The sequence below is a fragment of the Bicyclus anynana genome, chromosome 16, assembly GCF_947172395.1.
Source record: "Bicyclus anynana chromosome 16, ilBicAnyn1.1, whole genome shotgun sequence".
Classification (NCBI taxonomy): Eukaryota; Metazoa; Arthropoda; class Insecta; order Lepidoptera; family Nymphalidae; genus Bicyclus; species Bicyclus anynana.
Genome location: NC_069098.1, coordinates 4,235,906 through 4,261,814, shown reverse-complemented (window position 1 = coordinate 4,261,814; position 25,909 = coordinate 4,235,906). Strand labels below are relative to the sequence as shown.

The following is a 25,909-nucleotide window of genomic DNA, read 5'->3' as shown; positions in this document are numbered from 1 at the left end:
AGGTCTTCCCATTATAGCTCCGGCACACTTAGCGCCGGCGCGGCGTTTGCGCAACGTGGCGACCACAACCCACTGCCAATACCCAATACCTCCTGTGTAGCTGATGGTGGTATTGGCTATAACTTTTTTACGATCTCTCTAGAGCTGTTCTGCATGCGTTAAATTGTATAACTACTTTAGTTAGTAAAAGTAATTTTAAATTATACCCTTTGAAAATGTTACTTATAATGAAATTGACACTTACGATAAAAGTGTCGCTTACTATAATTTGACGGTCATATCGACTTGATTCGTACCTCCGGTGCTGTTCCTAGCGGATTTTTTAAAAACCTTTAAGAGCAGAAAGTTACCAGAGCAAAAAGCAAAAATTGAATTTAAAATTTCTAAAATAGCTCAGTTCTCAGCTCCCTCTATGGTTAACCGATTCGGTTATAGTCTTAAAGTCCAGGGTTCGATTCGAGACCATCAAAATATAATGTTGGGATTTTCTTATAAAAAAAATGTCAGTAGCAGTCGATACTGTTGACACATATGCCTCGACGAACATATAAAAGCTGTTTTTTTTTTCCGTGCCTGATCTCTGCAATCGTTTCGCTCTGTTGTGAGACTATGAGAGTGAGAGAAAAGAGAGGGCCCTAGTTCGCGCAAATCACTTGTGCACTAAAATAATTTATTTGTAGACGCTTTGCTTCAGCATGACAATGACCATCGAGGGAGAAATGATAAAAAAAAAAGAAAAAAATCGAGGGCAATATTCAAACCATAGTCTACTTATTATAATAGTAATAAAAAATAATTAAAACACACGATCCCAGTCTACTGTGACACGATATACAATCACACACTTAAGTAATTAGCATAAATATAGGTCGCAGGTGTTTACCAACACGGGTTTTCATACCTCCGCATAGCAAGGTCGTAAAAACCATCTATCCCAAACATCAATTTTCATTCCCGTCACACGATTTACAACTCTAGCACCCATGATACAGAGTACAATTTCCAATGCCGATTACTTGACCGTCACGCTACAAATGATGTGAAAGTGTTGCCTCCGATGTACGTTGATCACTCGCTCTGAATGACATGCGTAGCCACTAGCGAGCATAGACTTAATAATAAGCAGATGGTGTCTCACTGTCAAACAACTGAAATACCGTAATGGCGTCGAGCGATCTGTGTATGCAGAGTGTGAATTGCCAGATTTAGGAAATTAATGGCGGTCTGTCTTCATAAATGCATCTTTGTGCGTGTTGGCGTGTAGTTATAATTTAATATGCTAAACTGGCAGAGTTGGAGTGCGTCACTTTTTAGTTCAGTGGTACTATAAAACCAGTGAAGAGAAATATAGATAAAATTTCGTCCAATGACGTTGGAGTTGTCCCAGTCCCATCTCTTTCGTACCAACGCAATGAAAGAGATACCGGTATTTCCGGTTGCGCCGTCTTTTCATTGAATTTTGTCTATATCTCTTGATCTCGTTGGATGTATGTTAGCGCCACAGAAGATGGTGTCTGGACTTTTTATTACGTCTATGCTAGCGAGGTACTAGACCATGCAGCGTCAACCCATTGATGTAACATTACGAAATAACGAGCCTATCTGTTATCGTCGTGTATGCGGGGCATATTGTTTCGATTTAATGTAAAACTGATTCCTTTTGCAACTTCGAGAGCCTGTTGTAGTCAGACCTTCGGCATTTTATAAATGCTGAATATCTCAGCAGTAGTCAAATATAGAGATTCGATGATCGGTTACAAATTATTAAGTCTGGTTTGAATAGTAGAATAGAGTAGATTAAAGTAGACTTTGACGGCCTCCACGGTGCAGTGGTATGTGCGGTGGATTTACCAGTTGGAGGTCCTGGGTTCGATCCCCGGCTGGGCCGAATGAGATTTCTTAATTGTTCCAGGTCTGGCTGGTGGGACGCTTCGGCCGTGGTTAGTTACTACCCTACCGACAAAGACGTACCACCAAGCGATTAAGCGTTCGGGTACGATGTTTTGTAAAAACTAAAAGGGGTGTGGATTTTCATCCTCCCCCTAGTTAGCCCGCTTCCATCTTAGATTGCATCATCACTCAACATCAGGTGGGATTGAAAAGAATAGGCAATAAAAAAAAACAAAAACAGAGAGTAGATAGGTCATCAAAAACTAAGTCATTAGGTTCTTCGATCATAAAAAATATATAGAGATAATACTCACCGGAATTCTTCACATACTATGAATTTACACAAAAATATAAAAAAGTAATAAATTACGGTCACGTTACAACACCTAATGGACATCTTTTATTTATTTAAGAAACAAAAGTCCTATTAACCCAATATCTTGCAACAGAAGAAAAAAGTTCATGCAACAAAATTATGTCTCCATTCATTGGGCTAATGCCAAGAAGTGTAGCAATAGGTAATGTCCCAAAACTAATGAGTTTTGAATACGTAAGATATTAACTTAATAGTTAATATCTTTCGTATTCAAAACTTAGGTTATTGGTCGAAGAAGAGTAAGTAAATACTCGTAAAAAATAGACTTAGACCTCCGACCTACCAAAGCCACCACGGTCCAAATTCCATAATTGCCTATCTACCTATGGTAGGAGCAATGGGCTGACAAACTCTCAGCTTTTTTAAAATGAGGTTGGTCTAACCGTGTCAGCCCCTGATCGCAAATGTTTCGAAAACTACAATTTTTTTTGGGAATGAAAGGTCACGTTGCTATCACGTGATCAAGATGGATGTCATTCCCATACATTTTTCTAGTTTAAGAAATGTTTGCGATCGTAGAAAGAGAATCGTCCTGCCATTTGGCTACAGGGGCAGGCTTATAATGCTATCGATTTTTGACATTACGATTGTAAGAAATTACTGAAATAATTTTTATTTGAGTTGACATCATTTTAACGAAAATGATATGTAGGTACTCGTAGTCGTGTCTCCAAATTGTCATGTCGATCGGTTATCATGAGCCGTGATAGCCCAATGGATATGACCTCTGCCTCCGATTCTGGAGGGCGTAGGTTCGAATCCGGTCCGGGGCATACACCTCCAACATTTCAGTTGTGTGCATTTTTAGAAATTAAATATCATGTGTCTCAAACGGTGAAGGAAAACATCGTGAGGAAACCTGCACATCAGAGAATTTTCTTAATGCTCTGCGTGTGTGAAGGCAGCCAACTGCCTGACCCCTCTCATCCTGAGAGAAGACTCGAGCTCAGCAGTGAGCAGAATATGGGTTGATAATTAATTTTCATAACTACAACTAATATACCCTACTCGTAATCCTTTGGGAACAGGTTTAAAACAAGATTCGCACGGTATTTTACTACTCAAATAAACATTAAGTATTTTAAACAGAAACTGTGAACGAAACAAGAACCTCAGAAGCTATTAATAACTCCTTCCTTTTCAGTAAAAGTATATACTATAGTTGCAATGGGAAACAAAAATAAAACACTACAATACTTGGGGTTGGACCGATGAATCATGCAGAACATGAAATAAAACTTCACATGCACGAGGAAGTCATAGACTGGCTAGTTTCGCGGCAATTTCTAGCTCTACATATGAGTACTACAGCAATTTTACAATACTTGTTGGTTGGACCAATGAATCATGCAGAACGTGAAATAAAACTTCAAATGCACGAAGAAGTCTTAAACTGGCTAGTTTCGCGGCAATTTCTAGCTCTACATGCGATTACTACAGCAATTTTACGGGAATGGTTTTTATATCCAACTATATGGATTAAACATCTCTCCATCTTCTGGGAGGTTAAAATTTTTATGATAGGATTCATTATAAAACTTCTTGGTTATCAAGCTGAATTCAGAAACGACCCGACTAGAGTTCAACTCTCACCCGTCAGTTTACTGTCTTGCATTCTCCTGGCACTGATTATTATTCGTCGATGGAGGTGAAAGTAAATGAAGTGAAGTATAAAAAATGTATCTAATATTCTTGAGAAATGTTTCGCTCTATGCTGTATCAATAATTTATTTTTAAAGCATAATCATGTTATTAGATTCTTTAACTATGATATTCTCTTGTCCTTAAAGTCAGCTATAAATTGTCAACGATTTTCACAGCAACATGCAATGTTGCTCGTCTATAAGTATTTATATGGTTCGTTCACATTTGCAATTTTTTCATACTAGTCGACCTTACGAGTATTCAATCTACCTTTCCTTTCACATTTCATCTTGAGGAGGAAGCATGATTCATAACAAACAAAAAGCAATAACATCGACGGCATTATTAAATGGGAGCCTTGATCTGTAATGGAGCTATCAAACTATAATCGCATTAATTAAATTAATCAAGTAGTCCGCCACGTGTTACTTTGTGTTACAAGTGTACTTCTAACACAAAGTAAAGTTGGTAGGTAAGTATATAGTAGTAGGATAGTAAATAAATGTATTTATTTTACTGTGGTCGTAAGTATGATTTATCGTGCATTCAAAAGTTCCTAAAATTAAATAAATCTTTATCTATACTATAGTCTTTCTTAATTAACGTTATAAAGAGTAAAGTTTGTAGAGAGATGATAGCCCAGTGGATATACCTCTGCCTTCGATTCGGAGGGCGTAGTTTCGAATCCGTGTCGGGGCATTTTCAGTTATGTGCATTTTAAGAAATTAATTATTTGTCTTAAACGGTGAATGAAAAATATCGTGAGGAAACCTGCATACCTGAGAATTTTCCTAATTATCTACGTGTGTGAAGTCTGTCAATCTGCATTGGGCCAGCGAAGCGGACTAAGGCCTAACCGCTCTTATTCTGAAAGTAGACTCGTGCTCAACAGTGAGCCGAATATGAATTGTTAATTATGAAAGTTAGTGGTGTTGTAAGTTTCTCTATTACTGAACCGATTTTGAAATTTTCAAAAGCCACGTTCGATATTTGTGAGTATCATAGGCCGTATTTTATCCACGTATTCACATGAGAACGGGAACTACGCGCAGGGCGTCCGAAAGTATCACATAAGTAGGAGAGGATAGTAGATAGTTATATAGATGTGGTTCTTAGCTTTGAAATGTATTTGTATTAAATCATTTCAAATCCAATGGAGGCCATTTCAGCAATTGCACAGAGTAAGTAGGTGCCGGTATTGCGTATGCGACTCTTGCCTGAGTTACCCAAGTTTGTTAGCAAAACACATTTACACTCTACAAATTTTACGATAACATCTTTTGACTTTTGATACAAGAAGCTTGCAAGCTTTAAATAAATTAAAATCGTTTTAAGACTTAATGCGTTAGGTTTGACAGCCTGTAATAGCCGAACTAAGGTATCTGGCGACTTAGGACATGAATTCTCACATTATTTTATTGAAAATTATATATTTATACTGTTCTATAGTCGGTAGGTCGGAAAATTCGCAAAGAATTCGCGGAAGCAAAGAGAAAGCTGAATTTTGGATATGACCTGGGGGAGTCTTAAAAACTTAACTTCAACTTCTCAACTAAGATTTCCTATATGCATTTTCCGCTATCTTGAAAAAAGCGATTCAAACCATAAGTGCCAGTGATTTTTTAGTTCTTGCGAACATCTTTCATGACTATTTATATCATCCGAATTATGTCACGAGTGCTTATTCTCCGAATCAGTCACTTGCTAGGGATTTATTGTAGTTGCACCGTTTTTACGTGTCTATAGTATGCTTACGATTGTGTAATAATTAGTTCTCGTTCTATAATGGTTTATCAAAATTTAATACAGATTATAGTGCTAGGAATCTTGTAGCCCCAACCCCAAAGTAGTCGTGGAAAGTAGAATGGGATATTCTCGTATCCATATAGATGTGGATGTTGCTACTAATCTTATAGGCCCAAGGTTTTCGTCGTGGAAAGTGGAATGGGATATTTTCGTATCCATAATTTATGCTGCGCTGATGCGAATAGTCGCGAATGAAATTCCATTATCGATTTGTTGGGCAAAGCTTTTACTTTTATTAATAAAAATGGAGCCGTTGCACTACTTTCGTAATACTAGCAAACCCCTCGCGGTTTCACACGCTTAGTTTGCGTTCCCGTCGGAATAGGGTGATAAAATATAGCCTACGACACTCTAATAATTTGGCTTTCTATTGATAAAATGAATTTCAAAATTGGTTTAGTAGATCCCGAGTTGTACCCCCTACAACCTCAGAAACTTTACCTCTATAAAATAAAGTATACATTTATGACTGAGCAAGTTTTGTAAATACTTATGTATATTATAATATATTTGGTGTAGGTATTATGTTAAAAGTAAGATGTCGATTTGTATAAAATTTTGATTTTCTATGGAATAATTAAATTATTTTGCTATTCTTCGCGAATCGCGACTAATGCGTTCGCAAAACTGACAAATCCAAGCGCCAACATCACTAGATTCATTGATATTTGGTTAAGAAACAATGTAAAGTTAACCCTATAATTCTATCATATTTTCGTTGTCAGGTCAATAATATTTTAATAGATCAATTAAATGTTCAAGGGAATGTATTTGTGTAAGGTCAATGTTATTAATTAAATTGAAATTCAATATTGAATCAACTTTCACATTTCCTAGTGTCAATTTATCACCGCTCTTGACCTATTTCTTGGCAGTGCAGTCACATTTATTGCCAGCTATAAAATGAACGCTGTCCTTTGATCAATTACCTAACATATTGGGTTCATTTGTTGATTAATTGGCAATGTCTATTAACTTTATAGGCTTTAATTTTTATGTTTTCCATAACTTGTACCTATATAAAAAAACTAGCTGACGCCGCGCGGTTCCCGCGTGGTTCCCGTTCCCTTAGGAATACGGGGATAATATATAGCCTATAGCCTTCCTTGATAAATGGACTATTTAACACTGAAAGAATTTTTCAAATCGGACCAGTTGTTCCTGCGATTAGCGCATTCAATCAAACAAATAAACAAACAAACTCTTCAGCTTTATAATATTAGTGTAGATGTTCAGAGAATATAGGTAAAAAAAGTTTAAGGATTTGTAAGGTGGGTGAGGGTGAAAGGGAATTTCGGAAAGAGACAGCCATGGCGAATGCTTAACCAAATCCTAGACAGTCATTAAAGGCCAGGTCAAGAGTAAGAGTACCATAAACCGAGGAACTTGTATGAAAGAATTGATGAGAATGGAAGAAGCAAAAGAGATATACCAGGATTGCAGCAAATGGAAGGGCGTGGTCTCTACCCCTTCGGGAATGAGACGTGACGATATTATGTTATTTTTCGGCCTCCGTGGCGCAGTGATATGCGCGGTGGATTTACAAGACGGAGGTCCTGGGTTCGATCCCCGGATGGGCCGATTAAGGTTTTTTTGCTCCAAGTATATCTGGTGGGAGGCTTCGACCGTGTCTTACCGTACCGTTCGGCAAAGACGTACCGCCAAGCGATTTAGCGTTCCGATATAATGTCGTGTAGAAACCGAAAGGGGTGTGGATTTTCATTTTCCTCCTAACAAGTTAGCCCGCTTCCATCTTGGATTGCATCATCACTTTCCATCAGGTGATATTGTACTACATACTATATGTATAAAAATTTAATAAGGTAATAGTGTATTTGTTTTTAAAATTTAATTATACTAAATACACCTAGCTACAGTGAAGAATATTTAGTTTAATATTCAATTCAGTTTTTGCATCTTTGATCTTTATCACGTGATTTGATTTGATATTGTAAAATTGAATTTAGTTTTCTATTTTTCGCATAGAAAATTGTAGTATCGTCCGAGTAGTATCTGCAATAGTTTTAGTTTCAAGTGGCATTTAGCTACGAATAGGTATAGCCCTAACGGTCGACATTTGCTAGATGACGTAACCTCACTATCCTTGACCTCCAGCAGTCATTGACATATCTCTGGCAGGAATTGAGGGCAATTGAACACAAAGGCATTTCGCCTGCATTTATATACTAATATATCATCGTTTAGGTGACAATTTAATGATTTGTTTGGTAAGGTAATGTAAAAATGAAGCTCACAGAAATTTGCGTTTGAAGTTGTGCATTGTGTCTTCTATAAAATACATCTTGAGTTTTCTATAGGTACTTCATGTGGAAATTGTTCAAATATATAAAACTAGTCCGTAGTCCCCGTTCCCGTGAGAATACGGGGATAAAATAAAGCCTATGACACACACAAATAGTAAAATAATTTTTACAGATTTGCAAAAAACTGATGATTTTGATGGTATGAATGTTTGCTACTCTTTCACACCGCGACTACTGAACAGAATCACCTGAAATTTGAAGTAGAGGTAGATTATAGTCTGGATTAACATATAGGCTTCTTCTTCTTCTTCTTCTTGATGTCGCGGCTCTGCAGGTCTTGAGGTCCTGTATCACGTTGACCGTTACCGATCTATTGTGATCGCCACTGACTAGATTTCCCCTCCAATACTGGTTGCTGCCAAGTACAGCAGCAGTTTCTTGGCTGGGACGTATTTCACCTCCTCTGGATCCATTGTGTAATGCCGTAAGTGGAGGTTGCGTTTATGTATTAGAGCTGGGCAATTGCATAAGATGTGCATAGGTGTTTCCTCATGGGCATCCTCATAACATATAGGCGGCTACTTTTTATCCCTAAAACATCCATGATTCCCGAGATTTGTGAAAAAATAAATTCCACGCGGACAAAATAAATGCATTTTTCTTTCTTTCTTTCATTCTTTGGATATACCTACTCGTAGTTACTCGTAGACAAAGGTAAGTACTATTACCTACCACATCCAACGGAAATCTTCTGGAAATAAAAGAATTATATACATCATAAAGATAAACATCAACAATAACAGAAGTATCAACAATATCGTCTAAAACAGAATCTGCATCATAACAAAATGAAAAGATTACCTGAGTTCAAACGTAACCAGTTCTGATACGTGATTCACGTCGTCCGATCAACGGTCGGCATGATTTAATTCCTCCCACACTCATTATATCGTGATAAACAAGGAATTCGGAGAATACCACTTTATTTTATGTGGAATTTATTGAGGTTAGTTTACAAATATGTAGTTCATTACTTTTTTAATATACTTGTACTATGTTGTATTTGATTTCAGATTTAAAATGAAAATTTTGTTCTCTAAGATTAATTTTTTTTTCTTCACACACTCAGAGATTTAAGAAAATTCTCTGGTATGCAGGTTTTCTCACGTTATTTTTCCGTTTGAGACACGTGATTAATTTTAAAAAAACTTTTTTTGAGTGTCCTAGAAGCAAAGTGTGAATATCTAGAAACAAATTAAACTAACTAAAAACCGCAGAGTAACCAGAGTGAGTCTTTATAAACGATGGCTTTACGAAAAGGCGGCGAAACCCATAAAAAAACAAAAGTCACGCGTCTCCTTGACATTCGCATATACAAACTTTTTTCATAATTTGTATTTCAAAATTTAACACTAACAACGACTACATAAATTAATATAATAATCAATAATAGCCAATAAAAAATACTCCATCTTTTTTCTTTAGTTTTTGAGAACAGTTTATTTTAAAACATAAGACAACATTTAGAACATAAGATATTTCTTGAATAATATTGAAAATTACTGATGCGTCGCTTCGTGTCGTACTGACTCGAGAATGTATTCGTTTATGAATTTTGTATTTGTGACGGGTACGACACCGTCGTGTTCCGTGCACTCCATCTGCCTATTATTGATTAATCTGTGCCAAAACAAACAGATACATTCAAATAATTCTTGATATCAAATCAAATATCCTTAGCTTTGTTACGAGTATGTAGGAGTGGTTTGAGTTTGACCCAGAAACTCCCCTCGTATTAAGTCGGTTGCCAGTTGAAAGGAAATAATACAAGACCCGACACGTTGCACCCGTATCCTTTGTCTGTATAGAACTTGCGCTTGCAATAGCCAGACATACCTCATTTTATGAAAGCTCAAAGGGGAATGCCCACCGCCCCATACAAGGCCGGCCCAGGGAGCCCCGTATAAAAGTATTTATGGAGATGATAATATGATGTATAAATAAGGATTTGGTTAGATTTTTTTTTCCTGTTACCAACAAGCTTAACAAACAAGAAAACAAACAAATAATCTTGATAACAATAAGTTATAAAAAATTACTTAAATCTCTCACTGTATGGTCAACGTCAACAAGCTAAGTTTGTACCCGTTGTGGACAAATTCAAAGAAAAAATTAAAGATAAATTAAAAATGTCATAAAACGTTCTAGCAAACTTTTTTTGATAAAGTAATAATTTCATTATTAAAGTAGAATTATCAAGATTTTTTTAGGCATAAGTAAGTTGCCGGGTGGTTAGGATTGGGGATGGGCACTCCCTTTTGTGAGCCTGTGCTCGTGGTACGAGCCTCGAGCCATAGGTACGGTAACCAAATATGGGGTTTGGACTGTGGACGAGTATTTGCGAGGTAGCAGATTCTATAGAGACAGTTTTTATAAACATCTTAGATAGTTGATACACTTTGAGGGGTAACGTCAAGAGGCAGATCCTTGTGGCAATTAGTCTGAGGAAGAAAATGAAGGAAATGTATGTTTTACGTGAAACGAGAAACATTCCATCCTTACAAAATATTACCTTTATTATAAACAAAGTGGCATTAACGCCGCGTGAATTTCTGGTACCTATGTCGGTCGTCCCCTATTCCCGTGGTCGGAGCATTAGATAATTACATACGATAGTATATGTTTGTATGTTTACATTTACCGCTTGGTCAAACGCTGCCTACCAACGCGATGTTTACGATGTGAATGCATTAATAACAACGCTCTTATTAAAGCTACGTTGAAAACTGAAGTCTACAAGAATTTTTTTAAACAAATCTTTAATTTCTGAAAGTATATAGTCTAGAGTCTGTCTGGCTATCACAGACATATTTTCAATATGTATTTTAATATTATAAATATTAAATAGGTAATGTTTGTAAGGTTGTAGCTATACCGTATAACTATACCGATTTTGAAAATTCCTTTACCATTACACAGCCACGTTATTTGTGAGTATCATAGGCTATATTTTATCCCCGTATTTTCACGGAAACGGGAACTATGCGGATAAAACAGCAGGGCGTCTTAGTGTGTGTAACTGTAAGTATTAAGTATAATTTTCTGAATTTCCATGAAACGAAATAAATGCATTTACCTACCTGGATTCTCAGAAAGTTTGTATTCTAGGAACTGGTACTTGGATCCACTAACAATTTCTTGGAATGCATAAGTTCTACATAGTAATGTAGATATTCTACATTATCTACGTAATATGTATCCACCCTGTTGACCTGTTGTACCGACGCATTAGCATAATGGCATGAGTGGGTTCACTTACCTAGATAGCTCTATTCATACACGTGTCTTGTTCTATTAGGGTTATTGTTAGAGGTTATCACGAGTTTCCTATACAGCGAGAGCAAAGATTTTATACTATTACATATGTCACTAGCGCGTCGAAACTGTGGCGAACAAAGGTGGCTAATTGTCTTAATTCAATTTGATGGCCTCCGAGGCGCAGTGGTAAGCGCAGTGGATTTACAAGACGGAAGTCCGGAAGGAAGGAAGGGTTAAATCCCCGGCTGGGTCGATTGAGGTTTTCTTAATTGGTCCAGGTCTGGCTGGTGGGAGGTCTCGGCCGTGGCTAGTTACCACCCTACCGACAAAGACGTACGTAGATTTAGCGTTACGGTACGATGTCGTGTAGATACCGAAAGGGGTGTGGATTTTCATACTCCTCCTAACCTAAGTTAGCCCGCTTCCATCTTAGATTGCATCATCACTTACCATCAGGTGAGATTGCAGTCAAGCGCTAACTTGGAAAGAATAAAAGAATAAAAAAAATCATTTAGTCGCATATGGTTGTGAGTTGCTAGCATAATAGGTAGGTATAATATAGCATTACAGTTGAGTGTGGTGCATAGGCAGTAAATCTATCGGTTACTAATTATATATTACACTTCCCCAATCGTTCAAAATGCGGTTATACAATGTCAAACGCATGTAATCGATATGGCAGTTAATGAGTCAAAACGGTGGACATTACCGAGTGGCACGGACGTTTTGAATTTGGCGGTTGGTTGAGCGCGGCTTGCATCGCCTGCGGGTAGTGGGGCCAGGCGTTCGGATAAAACTGGACATCGCCTCCTGTACCTTAACAGCCTATTAGGCTATTTTAACCTCACACCACAGAGCCAGGACTACTTTCTTACAGGAAAGGAGATATGGAGCTTAGACCTACCACGCTGCTCTAAAGCGTTATTAAGTCGGAACTCGGGATAATGTTAAATTAATGGTCACTATCAGATGTTAATGAAAATTACCGACACCAATGGCTTAATCCGAGGCACGGGGTGTAACACCACAAACTCCCCAAAAACTTTAAATAATATAAGAAAGAAAACTAAGTATCTCATAGCCTGACCCAGAATTCTAATCTTGTGTCAGCCGGACATTGTCTGCCTTTTTTTATTGTGTCCGGCTTATCCGGCCTTTTACAGACTGTTTTTCATTTCGCAAACGAGCGAGTACCGAGCGTATGCGTGATCAAGATTTATAGTTACAAAAAAAAGCGTGATTTTACTAAATAACTTCTGTCTCACCTATTATAATAATAATACTTATGTATTGTATACACTTATTCATAGATAATGATGATTTTGTGGATAAGTTCGGCCTTTTTTACCCAAATGTCCGGCCAAATAGATCTGTCCGGCTATTAGGTTTGGCGACCTGGCAACCCTTGCGGGCCATTCCACGGAGCGCTCGTAAATTGGGGCAGAGATGCGTGCGCGCTTTATATCCTGTACGCGGGCGAATTATGCGCCGGACGTGTTGGGTGCAGATGTTTCCGGTTAATATTGAAAGGATACTGGGCTATGTATTATATAATAGTACGAACTGATTCGTTGCCTGGACCAACCAGTTAGCCAGCTAGGCTATGTCTATGGATCAAGAGGTTTTAGGTCAGGCTATAAGATGCTAAGCTTTCTTTTTCTAAGAAATTTTCAGTGGAATTCATAACCCGAAGTTAAATTTGGTCAACCGTGCCTCAGAGAGCACGTTATGTCCTTTGACTCGCACTCCAAACCGACAAAATAGGGAGGACGAATAACCTGGCCACACAGTTGTGAAAAGTGACTAGGGAAGCTTCCCTGCCCACTTTCCTCGTTAAAAAATAAAAAAATAAAAATACTTTACGGGGCTTTTCTGTCTGGCTTCCCTTTCTCTCACTCATACTTCTGACTTCTGTCGAGCGTTTTTACTTACTCTGATAATAATAATAAGAGCCGTCATAGCCCAGTGGATATGACCTCTGCCTCCGATTCCGGAGGGTGTGGGTTCGAATCCGGTCCGGGGCATGCACCTCCAACTTTTCAGTTGTGTGCATTTTAAGAAATTAAATATCACGTGTCTCAAACGGTGAAGGAAAACATCGTGAGGAAACCTGCATATCAGAGAATTATCTTAATTCTCTGCGTGTGTGAAGTCTGCCAATCCGCATTGGGCCAGCGTGGTGGACTATTGGCCTTACCCCTCTCATTCTGAGAGGAGACTCGAGCTCAGCAGTGTAATAATAATAATAGTTTAAATACTGTGTGTCGAAACAAATTTCGTTAAACTATTTTAATTTCCTCGTTCTCCGCATAAACTATACGGCTAGCACCATTTCATACCCTAAATGTCCCCACAGAGCATCGCCGCCGAGATTTACGAGCTGGCGGATAGCCTTTGCATTTTAAAATTGTTGTACATAAAATGTACCAGTAGCTGCCCACTTGAAACCTTTTCTTCTAGCGTACCTTTTGTTTTTAATAAATGCAACATGCATTTTATTGCGGGAACACTGAAACTGTGGAGTCGTGTATTATATAAAGTTTGTTTTATGCCGAACAATTATCAGGGGTAGTTAAGTACCTACCTAGTAAGTTACCTACTTGTTAGTATCTGTACCTATACAGTTAAACATGGAGCCTTATTTATAAATATAGATTAGGATTTAAACCTCAAATGTCTTCAATGTGAAGTGACTTTTAAACTGTAGTGATTTGGTCCACTTTACTTTGAAAACAATTGAGGTTTAAATATCAATCCACGTTTATGAATTAAAGGGCAACAATGTAGTAGTATTATCGGTATTAATAAATTGAAAATATGTTCCGTTATATGCAATTCCGAATGAAAGTTTTTAGCCATTTTTTCCACATTTACTGATAAAGTACACTTTCTGTCATCATATAATACATGGGAGTCATTTTGTATTTCTTTTATACTTATAATCATTGATTTTGTACTACTTATTAGATATGTTACGTGCCTAGTGCCTACAAAATCACCGCAAAAGTGATCTGAATTTTGATACTCCACTGAGAGCACACATGCACAATTGTGTGTTTACTTACATAATATGTATATTTATGTATAAGTAGGTCGTAGATATATATTGTTTTTGCACCTGGACACAACTCGACATTTTAGACAACATTTAGGTATTATTTATTTAAATAACTTTCGTTGTTAACTATGCGACTTAATGAAATTTAGACAATTAGCCACGTTTTTTCGTGTAAATTAAATCTATCTCTAATATATTATAACGTATGTACATATATATTATAATTTAATTTTATAATGCGGTAGTACACTAGCCGCGGAATCTAATACATGCGTGCTTATCCTCGGCCGCTCTTCCGCGATCCGTTTTGAGGCAAAACAGGCTTTCAGTTCGCAAGGTTGAACGTACTCGCTAACACAACAAAGGGAATTTATTGCTAATTATTGTATTTATTATGTAGGTACCTATCATAGGAATGTCTAGTATATAGGTACATAGGTAAAAATAATTAAACAAGATCAACTGAATTGAAAAACAAAGACATGCAAAATTAAAATGCGAAAAAAATAGCACAATATACTCGTATTAGATACTAATACTATGCTTTGCTGTTATTTTGAAGGTGAAGAAAGTTTTGTTTTTTTGAAGTCGGTTGAATTTTTGTTTACATAACTTAACATTATATATTTTCAGTGGTACAATGCAAACTGCTGGGCTTTGGGATTTGACGGATTAATGTAGAGACACCACTGATAGGAATGTCTAAAACTTTACTGACTGTTTAAAGTCATTGATATTTTATGCTAGCGCATCAAAACTGATGCGGACAAATGTGGAAAATTTACTTAATTTCATTTAGTCGCTTATTAAACAACGAACATTATTTAAACAAAATATAATACTAAAATATCGTCTACAATGTCGAGTTGTGTGTTCAGGAAGTGTAAAAACTATATATACAATGGAATTAAAGACAAAATTGCATGTGTGCACTCAGTGGACGTAACATAACCTATAAAATTATCATTGGTTAAAGTCATAGGTACTTAAAGAAGCAAATAAAGAAACACTCATATTAAATTAAACTCATTTATTACAAATAATTAAGAGTCACGATTACAAACTCAGTTTAAGAACGATTTAATATAAAATTGGTGTATAGATGTTAAGAAGAGGACATTTTGTCAAAGATCAAAATAGTGAATAGGCCAGCAGTTTCGACGCGTTAGTACAGTAGTACAGTACATTGCATAACAGTGGAATTCATAGACGTTGTATGGGCACCCCCAGGGGATCATTCACCCGCTGAGTGTCAAATTCTCATACAAATGGCGGTTAAATTCGACACTCCACACTGCCCCTACAGCGTCTATGAATTCCACTGTAAGATCTTTGGTAGCGATCGCTTTTAAATATTAATGATAAAGATAGTAACCTCTTATTCGCATGGGAATATGTCTATGCCAATAATCGTATCCGTGTGAGAACACATGAATAGCTGGGCACAAAAATGAACTCATACTCAATATGGAAACTAGTACCTATCAGCGAAGCCTTGAGTTGAACAAAAACTCATACAATAAGGCATCTGCCACTTTTTATGTAAATCATTAACGTGGCAAGTACCGCAATTGAAGGAATCGTGACTGCTCAATTCAGTGCGTATTTTGTTAAACCAAGACTCATTGTTTACTTATAACACCTATGCTTTGAACGCTTTAGGTACATAGTTTCCGGGTAGGGTTTAGTTAGTTTTAGTTGAAATTCGTACCTCGTGTCGAACCCATCAATTCTTTGTTTGATAGCTTGATGATAGCTTATGATTTTTTTTTCGTGTTGAGTAAGTGCCGACGGCTCCATGTGGGACCACTACGGCGTCACCGGGGGGTTTGGGCGAGCGCAGAAGCATCGCCTGATAAGGCCCGAAGGCTGAAATAAAGAAAGAGGACGGAACGACTCTTTAAGGGTGTCTCCTGTGAGACTCGGACCTCGTGCTATATGAAGTGTTTGTCGTTTCCAGGGCTGGCCGCTGTGGGACCGCTTGGAGTCGACGGAGCACGAGCGGCGCCTGCTGCTGGTGGCGAGGCTGCCGCACGTCCGCACACTCAACGGCGGCGGCGCCGTGCCGCCCGAGGAGCGCGACGCGGCCGAGCGCGCCTTCATCCGCTACTACATGGAGAAGCCGGAGTCGGACCGTCCTGACAGGTAAAAGAGTACATTCCACTTGGTGATCTTGACGATCACGCTCATGATTGCAGTTTTTCCGCTTGCTTGTAAGCGTTACAGTCTAACTCAAGTGGAACGGAGCGGTATGAAAGAAAGAATGAACAATATTGTTACTCGGTCAGTAAAACTTAAAAATAAAGCCCAGTACACATACATTACAGATAATAAAAAAATAAAGCCATTCGCCTTAAAGCTGCATGCAACGCTGGTTTTCAGTGGGAGCCTTTAGAAGGGTGAAAAAAAAATAATAAGCCTTGGCTGAGTTTGTTGTGGGCTCTTCTCGGACCAAGGCGTTTGGGACCCTCGTAACTTTAATTTTAAGTTTTCGATTATTATTACCACCATTAGATCAAATAAAATTATGACATAATCCTGACATTTCAAAAGTGCTTGTAAAGTAAGCCTAATTGTAATAAATGAATTTTGAACTTTTTTTTTGATAGCACAGTTTGGGCGATGATTCTATTTCACCAACCAAAATGCATATTATATATATTATATACATATTATAAATTTGAATTAAAAAAAAAAACAATGTACAAACTTAAAACAATAATAATAGAAAGTAAAAGTATTTTAACAAAATTATGCAACAATACTTAATAATTTCATAAATTATTATAATAGTAGAATATGAAACGCTTGCATAATGAGTCATTAAGCACAAGTGCATTTTAAAAAAGAAAATATCCAAATTACTTAACAGCAAATAGAAGTTGCTTATGTGCCAATATATTTTCAAAGGACACATCTTCAATAGGAAAGTAGAATGAAGGTCTCATTTATAAGGAATGAATTGTAGGTGTTGGTACCTACTAAAAGTTGCAAACAACGAATTAACCTCAATTCTTGACCAGCAAAATGCTAATGAGAAAATCCGCATTGTATGAAGTCTTTGAATTCGTAATAGTTAACACACTTTTAATTCGCTTAACGTATGCGGACACTTGTGTAGGTAGGTACATTGTATAATCCTCGTAAATTACGTTATTTTAAATTTTAAAACCTACTTTTCATAAATTTGTTGATTTTTGTGGAAGCTGTAAACTTATTTTTAGAACAAACATTTTATATACGACGCATTATATGCCTTATGTAGGATTCAATACTCGCATGCATGCAAACGTATAAATAAATGCACCTTTTGGAACATCGTGATGATGTGCAATAGGTACAAGATTTTAGATATCAGCGGTAACGTAGGGCGCGGCTGCAGGGCATCCCCCGCGCTCGCTCCCTGCCACCCGCTGTCGCCTCACGCGTCTTGATCTTTATGAATGCGTGATGACCGCAGCTGATTTCCAAACGTCATAAAATGATGAGAGCCGTGATAGCCCAGTGGATATTACCTCTGCCTTCGAATCGGAGGACAATTAAATATCACGTGTCTCAAACGGTGAAGGAAAAACATCGCTAATGATAATACCTACTGAAAAACATATAGGCTACTTTGAATCCCGGAAAATTCGATGGTTCCCGCAGGATGTGTGAAAAACTGAATATCACGTACACGAAATCACGGGCATCCGTTAGTATATAAATAAAATGTTTATATATCTAATCAAATTAGGTATCTTTTTAGAACTAATATATTTTATGATTACACTGCTCGTATAAAGTCCCAACATTTCTTTTTCTTCAGTGTTTCTAATTAGCTTCCCAAGTTTCCACCCCAGACTTCAAATTCAAATTTCCTTTTTTATTTTCCATTTGTTGTTTATCTTACAGAATTTCTTTTTACTCCAAATATTTAACGTTCCAGGTACTGGGAGCTATTGGGTGTTCACGGGAAACTCGACCCTCTGGTGTCGGTGGACCTGCGGCCGGAGAAGCGAGTGCAAATCACCTTCACCTGCGGAGAGACCAGTGAAGTGAGGACCGTCGACGTTTACAGGTACAGACAGTGACGCAGCGTGCCTTGTATGGGCCCTGTATCTAAATAAGTTGAGGGTAACTTCCCGATAACCTAGAACTATAACTTATAATAATATATTAATTACTAGCGAGAGCGAGACCTTCTGACACAGGTTTTCACTTAAAAGAAGGTCTCAGCCCTACTATGTAATATAATGTTTAAAAATCATTTTCACTATGAAATTAGGCAAGTAACATCTTTACAAACCACAAGTACAAGAAAAAAATTCAAAACTATACATTTTTAATTAAATCTATAAACAGGGGGTCTGAAATTCGGGAAAAGCTCATCAAAAACTGCGCAATTCGAGTCCTGAACTATTTATTATGATCCTACGTACGGAACCCTCGGTGGGGGAGTCAAGCTCGCACTTGTTCAATTTATCTATACTAATATTATAAAGCTGAAGATTTGTTTGTTTGTTTGATTGAACGCGCTAATCTCAGGAACCAATTTGAAAAATTATTGCAGTGTTAGATAGACCATTTATCGAGGAAGGCTATAAGTTATATATTGTGCTCGTATTCCTACGGGAACGGGAACCACGCTGGTGAAACCGCGCGGCGTCAGCTAGCTATTACTAGAAGAAGAATAAGAAATTATTTACTTAACATTTTACACTAAGAATTCCTTAAAAATACGTATCTACCTACATGCTAAAAAATCTTAGTGATACCTACTCAACATCAAAAATCTTAGTGATACCTTTATTCAATAGCTCCAGTAATGAACATTTTAAATAAATACCTGAATTCCTTTTACAGAACTGTGTCAGATCTCAAGACGCGGCTGGAGCGGCTGGCGGGCTTCCCTGCATCCAAAATGCGTCTCTTCTACGTCGATCAAGACCTGAGAGACGCGCCACAGGTCTGTAGTCGTCCAACGCCGATTGTAGATCTAGAAAAACCGTCCTTTACGATCCTGACGATGACATAACGACCGACAAAGCTTTCCAGGCAACACAAACACAAGCTACTCAAGCAAATACACTCAGGCCAAAACACCCTTCCAAAATGACCCTCTAAGTCGAGGTCAAAGTCTCAGAGGAGACGCCCTTAGAGATTCGTTCCGGCCACATCTTCTGTTTCTGCCTTAGAGCCCCATCAGGCGATGCTTCTGCGCTCGCAAAATCCCCCTCCGACGCTGCTGAGGTCCCATTAAGAAGCCTAAGGCGTTTACACAATCAGAAAAAAATCTGTAGTCGTACTTTTTTATATTTCTTTGATAAATATTAGCGACGATAAATAAGGGTGAATATTCTAAACTAGAACTTATAACCAAATAATAGTGTCAAATCTCAAGACACTTCTATACAATCCTCCCGACGGAATTTTTTCTTTTTTTTTCGGTCACGGCGGCCTATCGTGAGATTAGATTATTTTTTTACACCTCGAGTCTATAGCGTCTCACAGTCATCGTGTTGGTTTTTTTAACTTCACCTATCTAAGAACATTTGGGTTATTCAGACAAATCTAGCGGTTTGGAAGTTATGAGGTAATAAAGAATATTACACACATACAAGATACGTGGGAAAAACATAACCCTTCTTTAGTCTAGTAATAAAATAACATCAAATAACATATATTTTTATGTTTTTTAGGGTCCAGAGGAAATGAGGTATCCGACGAAACAGCTGTATTCCTACAATATTCGTTCTGGAGACGAAATCATCATAGAGTCAAAACTTAAGCACTCTATTTCCGCTAATTCCGGGGCATGAGAACGTATCTTATAATTTATACTCAGAGGCACAATTATCCGCCCACTAATAAACTCGCGTAATATTATAGTGGGCGGATAATTGTGCCTCCGAGTGTATATCGACTACCGTCATTTAACTTGGTTTTGAAACTTTGAATACAGTAAGCATACCTAAGTCGCTAAATACAATTTTAGTGAATCAAATATAGTTTGAAATATAAAAAATAGCATTTTAGCATAAATTTAGTTTGCCAATGATCTTGTATTTTCCTTTATTGTAGAAGGTATTTTGAATACTTAAACAGTTGTTAGCATTTACAAAGACATATATATGCATGATTATAAAAGCATTTTATTAGTTTAGATCCTGAAAGGCAACTTTTCTAAATCAGACCTCACGAGATGTTTAAATATTTTAGTTGCCACGTTTTTTGTGGTAAGTAAGTACTTATAAAAATCTTGTCTTCGTTCAGTTTGACTGAAAATAATGCAGATATAAAAAAATATAGTTAAATGACGGTAGTTCACTGGTCATTAAAATATATTTAACAACTTTCGATTATTATCTAAAGACTAATTTAACGTTATTGAAAATATTCAACATACTAACCTACTAGTATTTGTAGGTATTTTTTTAGGGTTCCGTAGTCAACAAGATTTTTTTTATTTCGGGAATGCGTGAAGGTATCAAAGTTGAAATTTAAACAGTAAAACGCATTACGCAGTAAAAGAGTTTACGTAAAAAAAGATACGGCTGTTTATTCAGCAACATACATTTATTTCGAATTACTTTACACTTAAGGAAATCAAAACCAATATCGGACCCTATATTGGTTTTGATTCCCTTAAGTGTTGACTTTGACCTAGAACTATGAAATTTGGCAAGAATTGTCGTTTACAAGTACAAGAAAAAATCTCAAACTTTGTAATTAAATAACAAGGATTTATTTGAAGCTGAATATTGGGCAAAACTCGGCAAAACTGCTAAATTTGATTCCTGAACTATTTATCATCCGTACGGACGTACGGAACCCCCGGGGAGCGTGTCCGACTCGCACTTTTCCGGTTTTTTTATTCAAAGGGAGTGTTTAAGGTTTAATTCTATTGCATTGAAATTAAATAATAAATGAAGGATCGTCACAAATCATACATAGTTTTAAGTTACGAATGTATTTTAAGCTATAGATACCTACGCTTTTATGATTTTTATCTGCACATTTATTTCTGTGCATTAAAAAAAAGAGTTGAACACAAAATCGGATTTTTTTTTAATATGCAATATTATAAACATCTGTGATAGTAAATTTTAGATAAACGAATGAGTAAAGCCAAGATTGGATTAATTGTGATGATGTATGTGATTATTTTCATGTATTTTTAAATGTATCAAGTATATTACTATGAAAATATCATTGGCCATTCAATGCATTAATCATGCTTAATCTAACAATACTTAAAAGTGATACTAACTGCCATTTTGCAAAATTTTGTAATTGACTCACACTGACCTGAGTAAAATTAAGAAATCCACAAGTCATTGTGACAAAGAGAATTTATTTTTTATTAAAATATGAGCACAGTTTCTTTGTTGTTTCTAGATAATCATTAGGTATTACCGATTCTTAGTGAATCTGGACTGCGAAAACTTGTACTACTTTTCTGCCAAAACAAATTATTTGACATATTGGCGGTGAAAAGGCAAAATTAGACAACAGAAGCCACTATTTAAGTAAGGAAATGCCCATCCATGGCCTACCCTAACCATCCCGCAATTTACTCATATGTAAGAAAATATAGATATTTCTACTTTAATAATGAAATCATTAATGTATCAAAAAAGTTTGATACAACATTTTATGACCTTTTTAATTCATCCCGAACGAGGACAAGCAAAGATCGTTGACCATACAGCCTGAGTTTTACGACACTTATATCTGTATTCCCTGGACCAATGTTGTATTGGCAGGTGGGCATTCACCTTTGAGTTATTTATACCATCAAGGGAAGGAAAAAGGTCACACTTGCTATCTGAAATCTATCAAAAAATATTCTTCTTCATCATACAATCTTGAAAAAAATAGGTAAATCTATGTTTATGTCGAAACTCTTTTTTTTAAAGTGAGCTTCACGTAAATTTAATTTTGCCATTTCACTGTTGATAGACATACATTATGTATACTGTTGTAACAACACTGGGCAGAGTATATTATGATGAAATTTATCAATAATGTCTTTCGTCTTCATAGAATCAAATTAAAATAAATACATGAAATGATATCCTTTGTTTTATTTCTTTTTCATTTCTGTGAACCCCAGTCCCTTGTCATTTTATAAAAGCTGAAAGTTTGTCAGCTCCTGCTCCTAAGTAAGTACAGTAGCCAAATATAGAGTTTGGACCAGATCAGACAGAAGTATAAAGTGTAATTTTTTTATGTTTACCTCAGCATAATATGAGACATTATATTCCCAGTCGCTAGTCAGCTTCGCGGCAACCCTTTGATAATTCAATCTAGCGAAGGATTGCCATGAAGCCAAGTGTCTGGCAAATGAGGAATGGAATGTCTCATATTATGCTGATAAAAATATACTTTATATGGTAGAGGGGTCTGGATCATTGAAACCTGGTATCTCCCAAAGCCATCACTGTCCAATACCTCTAATCACTGTCCAATAACTCCATAGTTGGTTATGATACTCATCTATAGTAGGAGCATGAGCTGACAAACTGAGCTTTTATAAAATGACAAAGGTCTGGCTGTTGCTGGCTGATAGCTAATTAAAACATATTATCTCAACATTTTAAAAATCATTTATTAATAACTTTTTACCATAAACAGCCAGCATAGCATTTTGTACTTCTTCCACAACACAATTTACAACATGATTCCAGTTGTCATTTTTCATTTCAGTTATTTTTCTCTTAATAAAATTGACCAAAATATATACTTTATCTATGTTTTTACTGGTAACCATTTCTCTGAGATACTCTACAATCAAATCAACATCCCAAGGTTTTGGTGTCTGACCACTGTCGAACCATGCTCTCAGTAATTCTCTCACTTTTTCCCATGGCAAGTTAAGTAAACCTGGTTTTGGTTCAATTTTAGTACACGTTTCTTTTGGGACATTTTCTTTAACTGGCTCTTTTTTAACACAAATGTCATGTGAAACACTTTCGCCTTGAAGAAATTTAGTCATTACATTTTTTGATGTGGATACCTCTGGCTTTACAGATTTACTTGGTCTACCTCTTTTCTTCGGTAGATTATATTTTGATGTCCCTAAAATTGGAGATTTAGATTCAGACTGTGTGACTTTATTTTTCTTAGGTGTTGATGGAATTGTATTTGTTCTTTGATCTGTTCTTAAAACATTTTGAACATTATCAAATGATTCTGGTTTGTTTTGTTGTGGTTCAGGTCTAATAGCTTTGCTTTTGAAAAATTTACTAATAGGTCCAGAGACTTGTTTATTGCTTATTGAATCCAATTTTGTTATTTGTATTCCAATACCTCTCAGCTCTTTTGGGTCTATATTTTGTTTCTTACATATAGCAATGACTTCTTTAGTTATTATGTTTATATCATTTGTTGCATTCTGCAATGTTGTAGATTTATTGATGGGATCACAGAATCCATGGCCCATAAACTTAGCAGTTTCTACTGGGGCATCTTTAGCTCTCACCAGAAGCTTCAAAGTAATACATTTACCCATTACTTTAAATTGTAACATCCTAGAATGAACCTCAGCTGAAAGTTGTTTTAAAAATTCTTCACACTGCTCATTATTCTCAAAACGGATACCATAATTTACTTCAGCAGACACTGATTTTCTAACTGTATGAAATGTTAATGGATGTGCGTCACATCCTCTACACTGATCATACAATTGTGAGCCAGTTTTATTGCCTAAATGGTTTTGAAGAGATGCAAGTGATAGAATTTGAAGTGATCCACAAGTAACATGTCCTAAAGACTCTAGTTTCTGTGATATCTGCCTTCCAACTCCAGGTAGATCTCTAAGATTAATGTTAAACATAAACTCATCAACAAGATCAGGTGTCAGAAAGAACTGTCCATCTGGTTTAGCTTGCTTAGTGGCTAGTCTTGCCTGCAAACGATTGCCGCCAAACCCAGTTGAGCATGGACATCCTGTTTTATTTTTGATTTCTTCTCTTAAAGCAAAGGCAAAATCATGAACGCTAACATTTAATGTTTTTAAAAGTTCAGTGCAATCTACATACATCTCATCACAGGACACAGCCTCTATGTCTAATGTGTATTGAGATATAGTGTTGTATAATGTGTATGCAACTTCCTTATAGCCCTCAAAGTCATATTGGATTGTTAACAGGTCAGGGCAAAGTTTTAAAGCTTCCCCCATAAACATCCCATTTTTGACTCCTTTGGCTCTTGCCTCATAGGAACATGAAGCAATTTCACTCATCGATCCAAACTTATCATCCTCATCTGTGATATTGTCAACTCTCGTCTTCAATTCAAAACCTTCAGCTATTCCAGTTGCTTTACTTATTTTATTAAACTGCTTTTGTTTATATAAATTAAATTCTGTTGCTCTATCTACACCAGGTCTTTTTGTCCGTGGCTGTCCACCCTTAGAATGTGTAACAGCAACAGGTTTTCCCCTGAGCTCTGGTTTATTACGCAATCCAACAGAGACAAAGAAACAATCCATATCAATATGCATAATTGTTTTTAGATGATTACATGCAGCACTTGAATGGTTCGTAACGCTGTCTATTGCCAATATTCTTGATTTCAAATCATTACGAGCTGGAAATTCAAAGTTACTTTCATCTCTAAGATCATTGACATACTGTTTGAAACATGCCCCGAGCTGTGAAATATGGTGCAACCTTGAATTATTGTAAAATTCGGATATAAAATTTGGATCGGCAGCAGTTTTAGTTGGTTGGTTTTTCTGGAATTCTGGTTCATTTAGGGTGTTTGAGTGATTGTCTCGAGCAACACCTTTTTGATAACCATCACTGGGGCTGGTTTCTTTTACCTTGACGCTTTCTTTTCTCTCACAGTTAACATGAACATTAAAGGAGTCTGTTCTACTTGTATGAGTAAAGTTTAACTTTGGTTGTGTTTTAGAATTCCTATAAAGTAAGTAATCCTTATAATCCAACAAACGATTGGCTGTTATGCTCGCTGTTATCCATTCGGGCTTAACTACTCTAGCTAGCGACATATTTTTAACCTTGGTATCAGGTAAATTCGAAGCAATAACAAAATCATCGCTTCTTTGATACGTGTGGTAAACACCACCATGTTTTGCCATTAACTCTTTCAACTCATCTGCTGATGGTATAGTGAAGCCGTTAACATAGATACTTATTCCATTGAAAATGTTTGTTAGTCGATTATCAGCTTTTCCAATCCCCGATGAAAACTGCTCTTCCAGTTTTGTAATTTTAGCTTGCATATATCCACCCCAAGCTTCAAATCCATTATCAGAAAATTTTTCATCTCTGCGCATTTTTCTATATTATATTGTTCACTAAAACTTGAATTAAAAATTATTTATACACATACACACAATGCCAATTTAATATTATTATTTAATTGATTTTGATTAAAAACAAACAGTTCTTAATTTCCAGTTGCCGCAATGCCAATTGCCAATGCCGCCAAAAAATTACTTGGAGTTGGCTTTTGGAATTGGATGTTTGTTTTGTTTTGTTATTGTCACTGTCAGTTGTCACATGTCAATGATTTCAATGTCATTTGCGAAATGGAAACATA

The 25,909-nt window shown here is 36.6% G+C and overlaps 2 protein-coding genes across 2 annotated transcripts in view; one reads left to right on the top strand and one right to left on the bottom strand.

Annotated features, from left to right (window-relative positions):
* The window catches only part of LOC112046688 (tubulin-specific chaperone cofactor E-like protein), a 51,320-nt gene extending 28,905 nt beyond the window's left edge, over nucleotides 1-22,415 (top strand). The window contains exons 5-8 of the mRNA XM_052885998.1: nucleotides 16,317-16,501; nucleotides 18,285-18,416; nucleotides 19,202-19,304; nucleotides 20,038-22,415. Of these exons, the coding sequence (XP_052741958.1) occupies nucleotides 16,317-16,501; nucleotides 18,285-18,416; nucleotides 19,202-19,304; nucleotides 20,038-20,157 (540 nt within the window). The 3' untranslated portion in view covers nucleotides 20,158-22,415. The remainder of the gene's footprint in view (nucleotides 1-16,316; nucleotides 16,502-18,284; nucleotides 18,417-19,201; nucleotides 19,305-20,037) is intronic.
* A 509-nt stretch (nucleotides 22,416-22,924) lies between these two features.
* On the bottom strand, nucleotides 22,925-25,798 carry LOC112046687 (DNA repair protein REV1). The gene has a single exon (XM_024083408.2). The coding sequence runs from the start codon at nucleotides 25,641-25,643 to the stop codon at nucleotides 22,938-22,940; it is 2,706 nt and encodes a 901-aa protein (XP_023939176.2). The 5' UTR covers nucleotides 25,644-25,798; the 3' UTR covers nucleotides 22,925-22,937.
* Between the last annotated feature and the right edge of the window lie 111 nt (nucleotides 25,799-25,909).

Excerpts from the sequence above, each read along its gene's own strand:
- LOC112046687 (XM_024083408.2), bottom strand. The coding sequence starts at position 25,643 with ATGCGCAGAGATGAAAAATTTTCTGATAATGGATTTGAAGCTTGGGGT.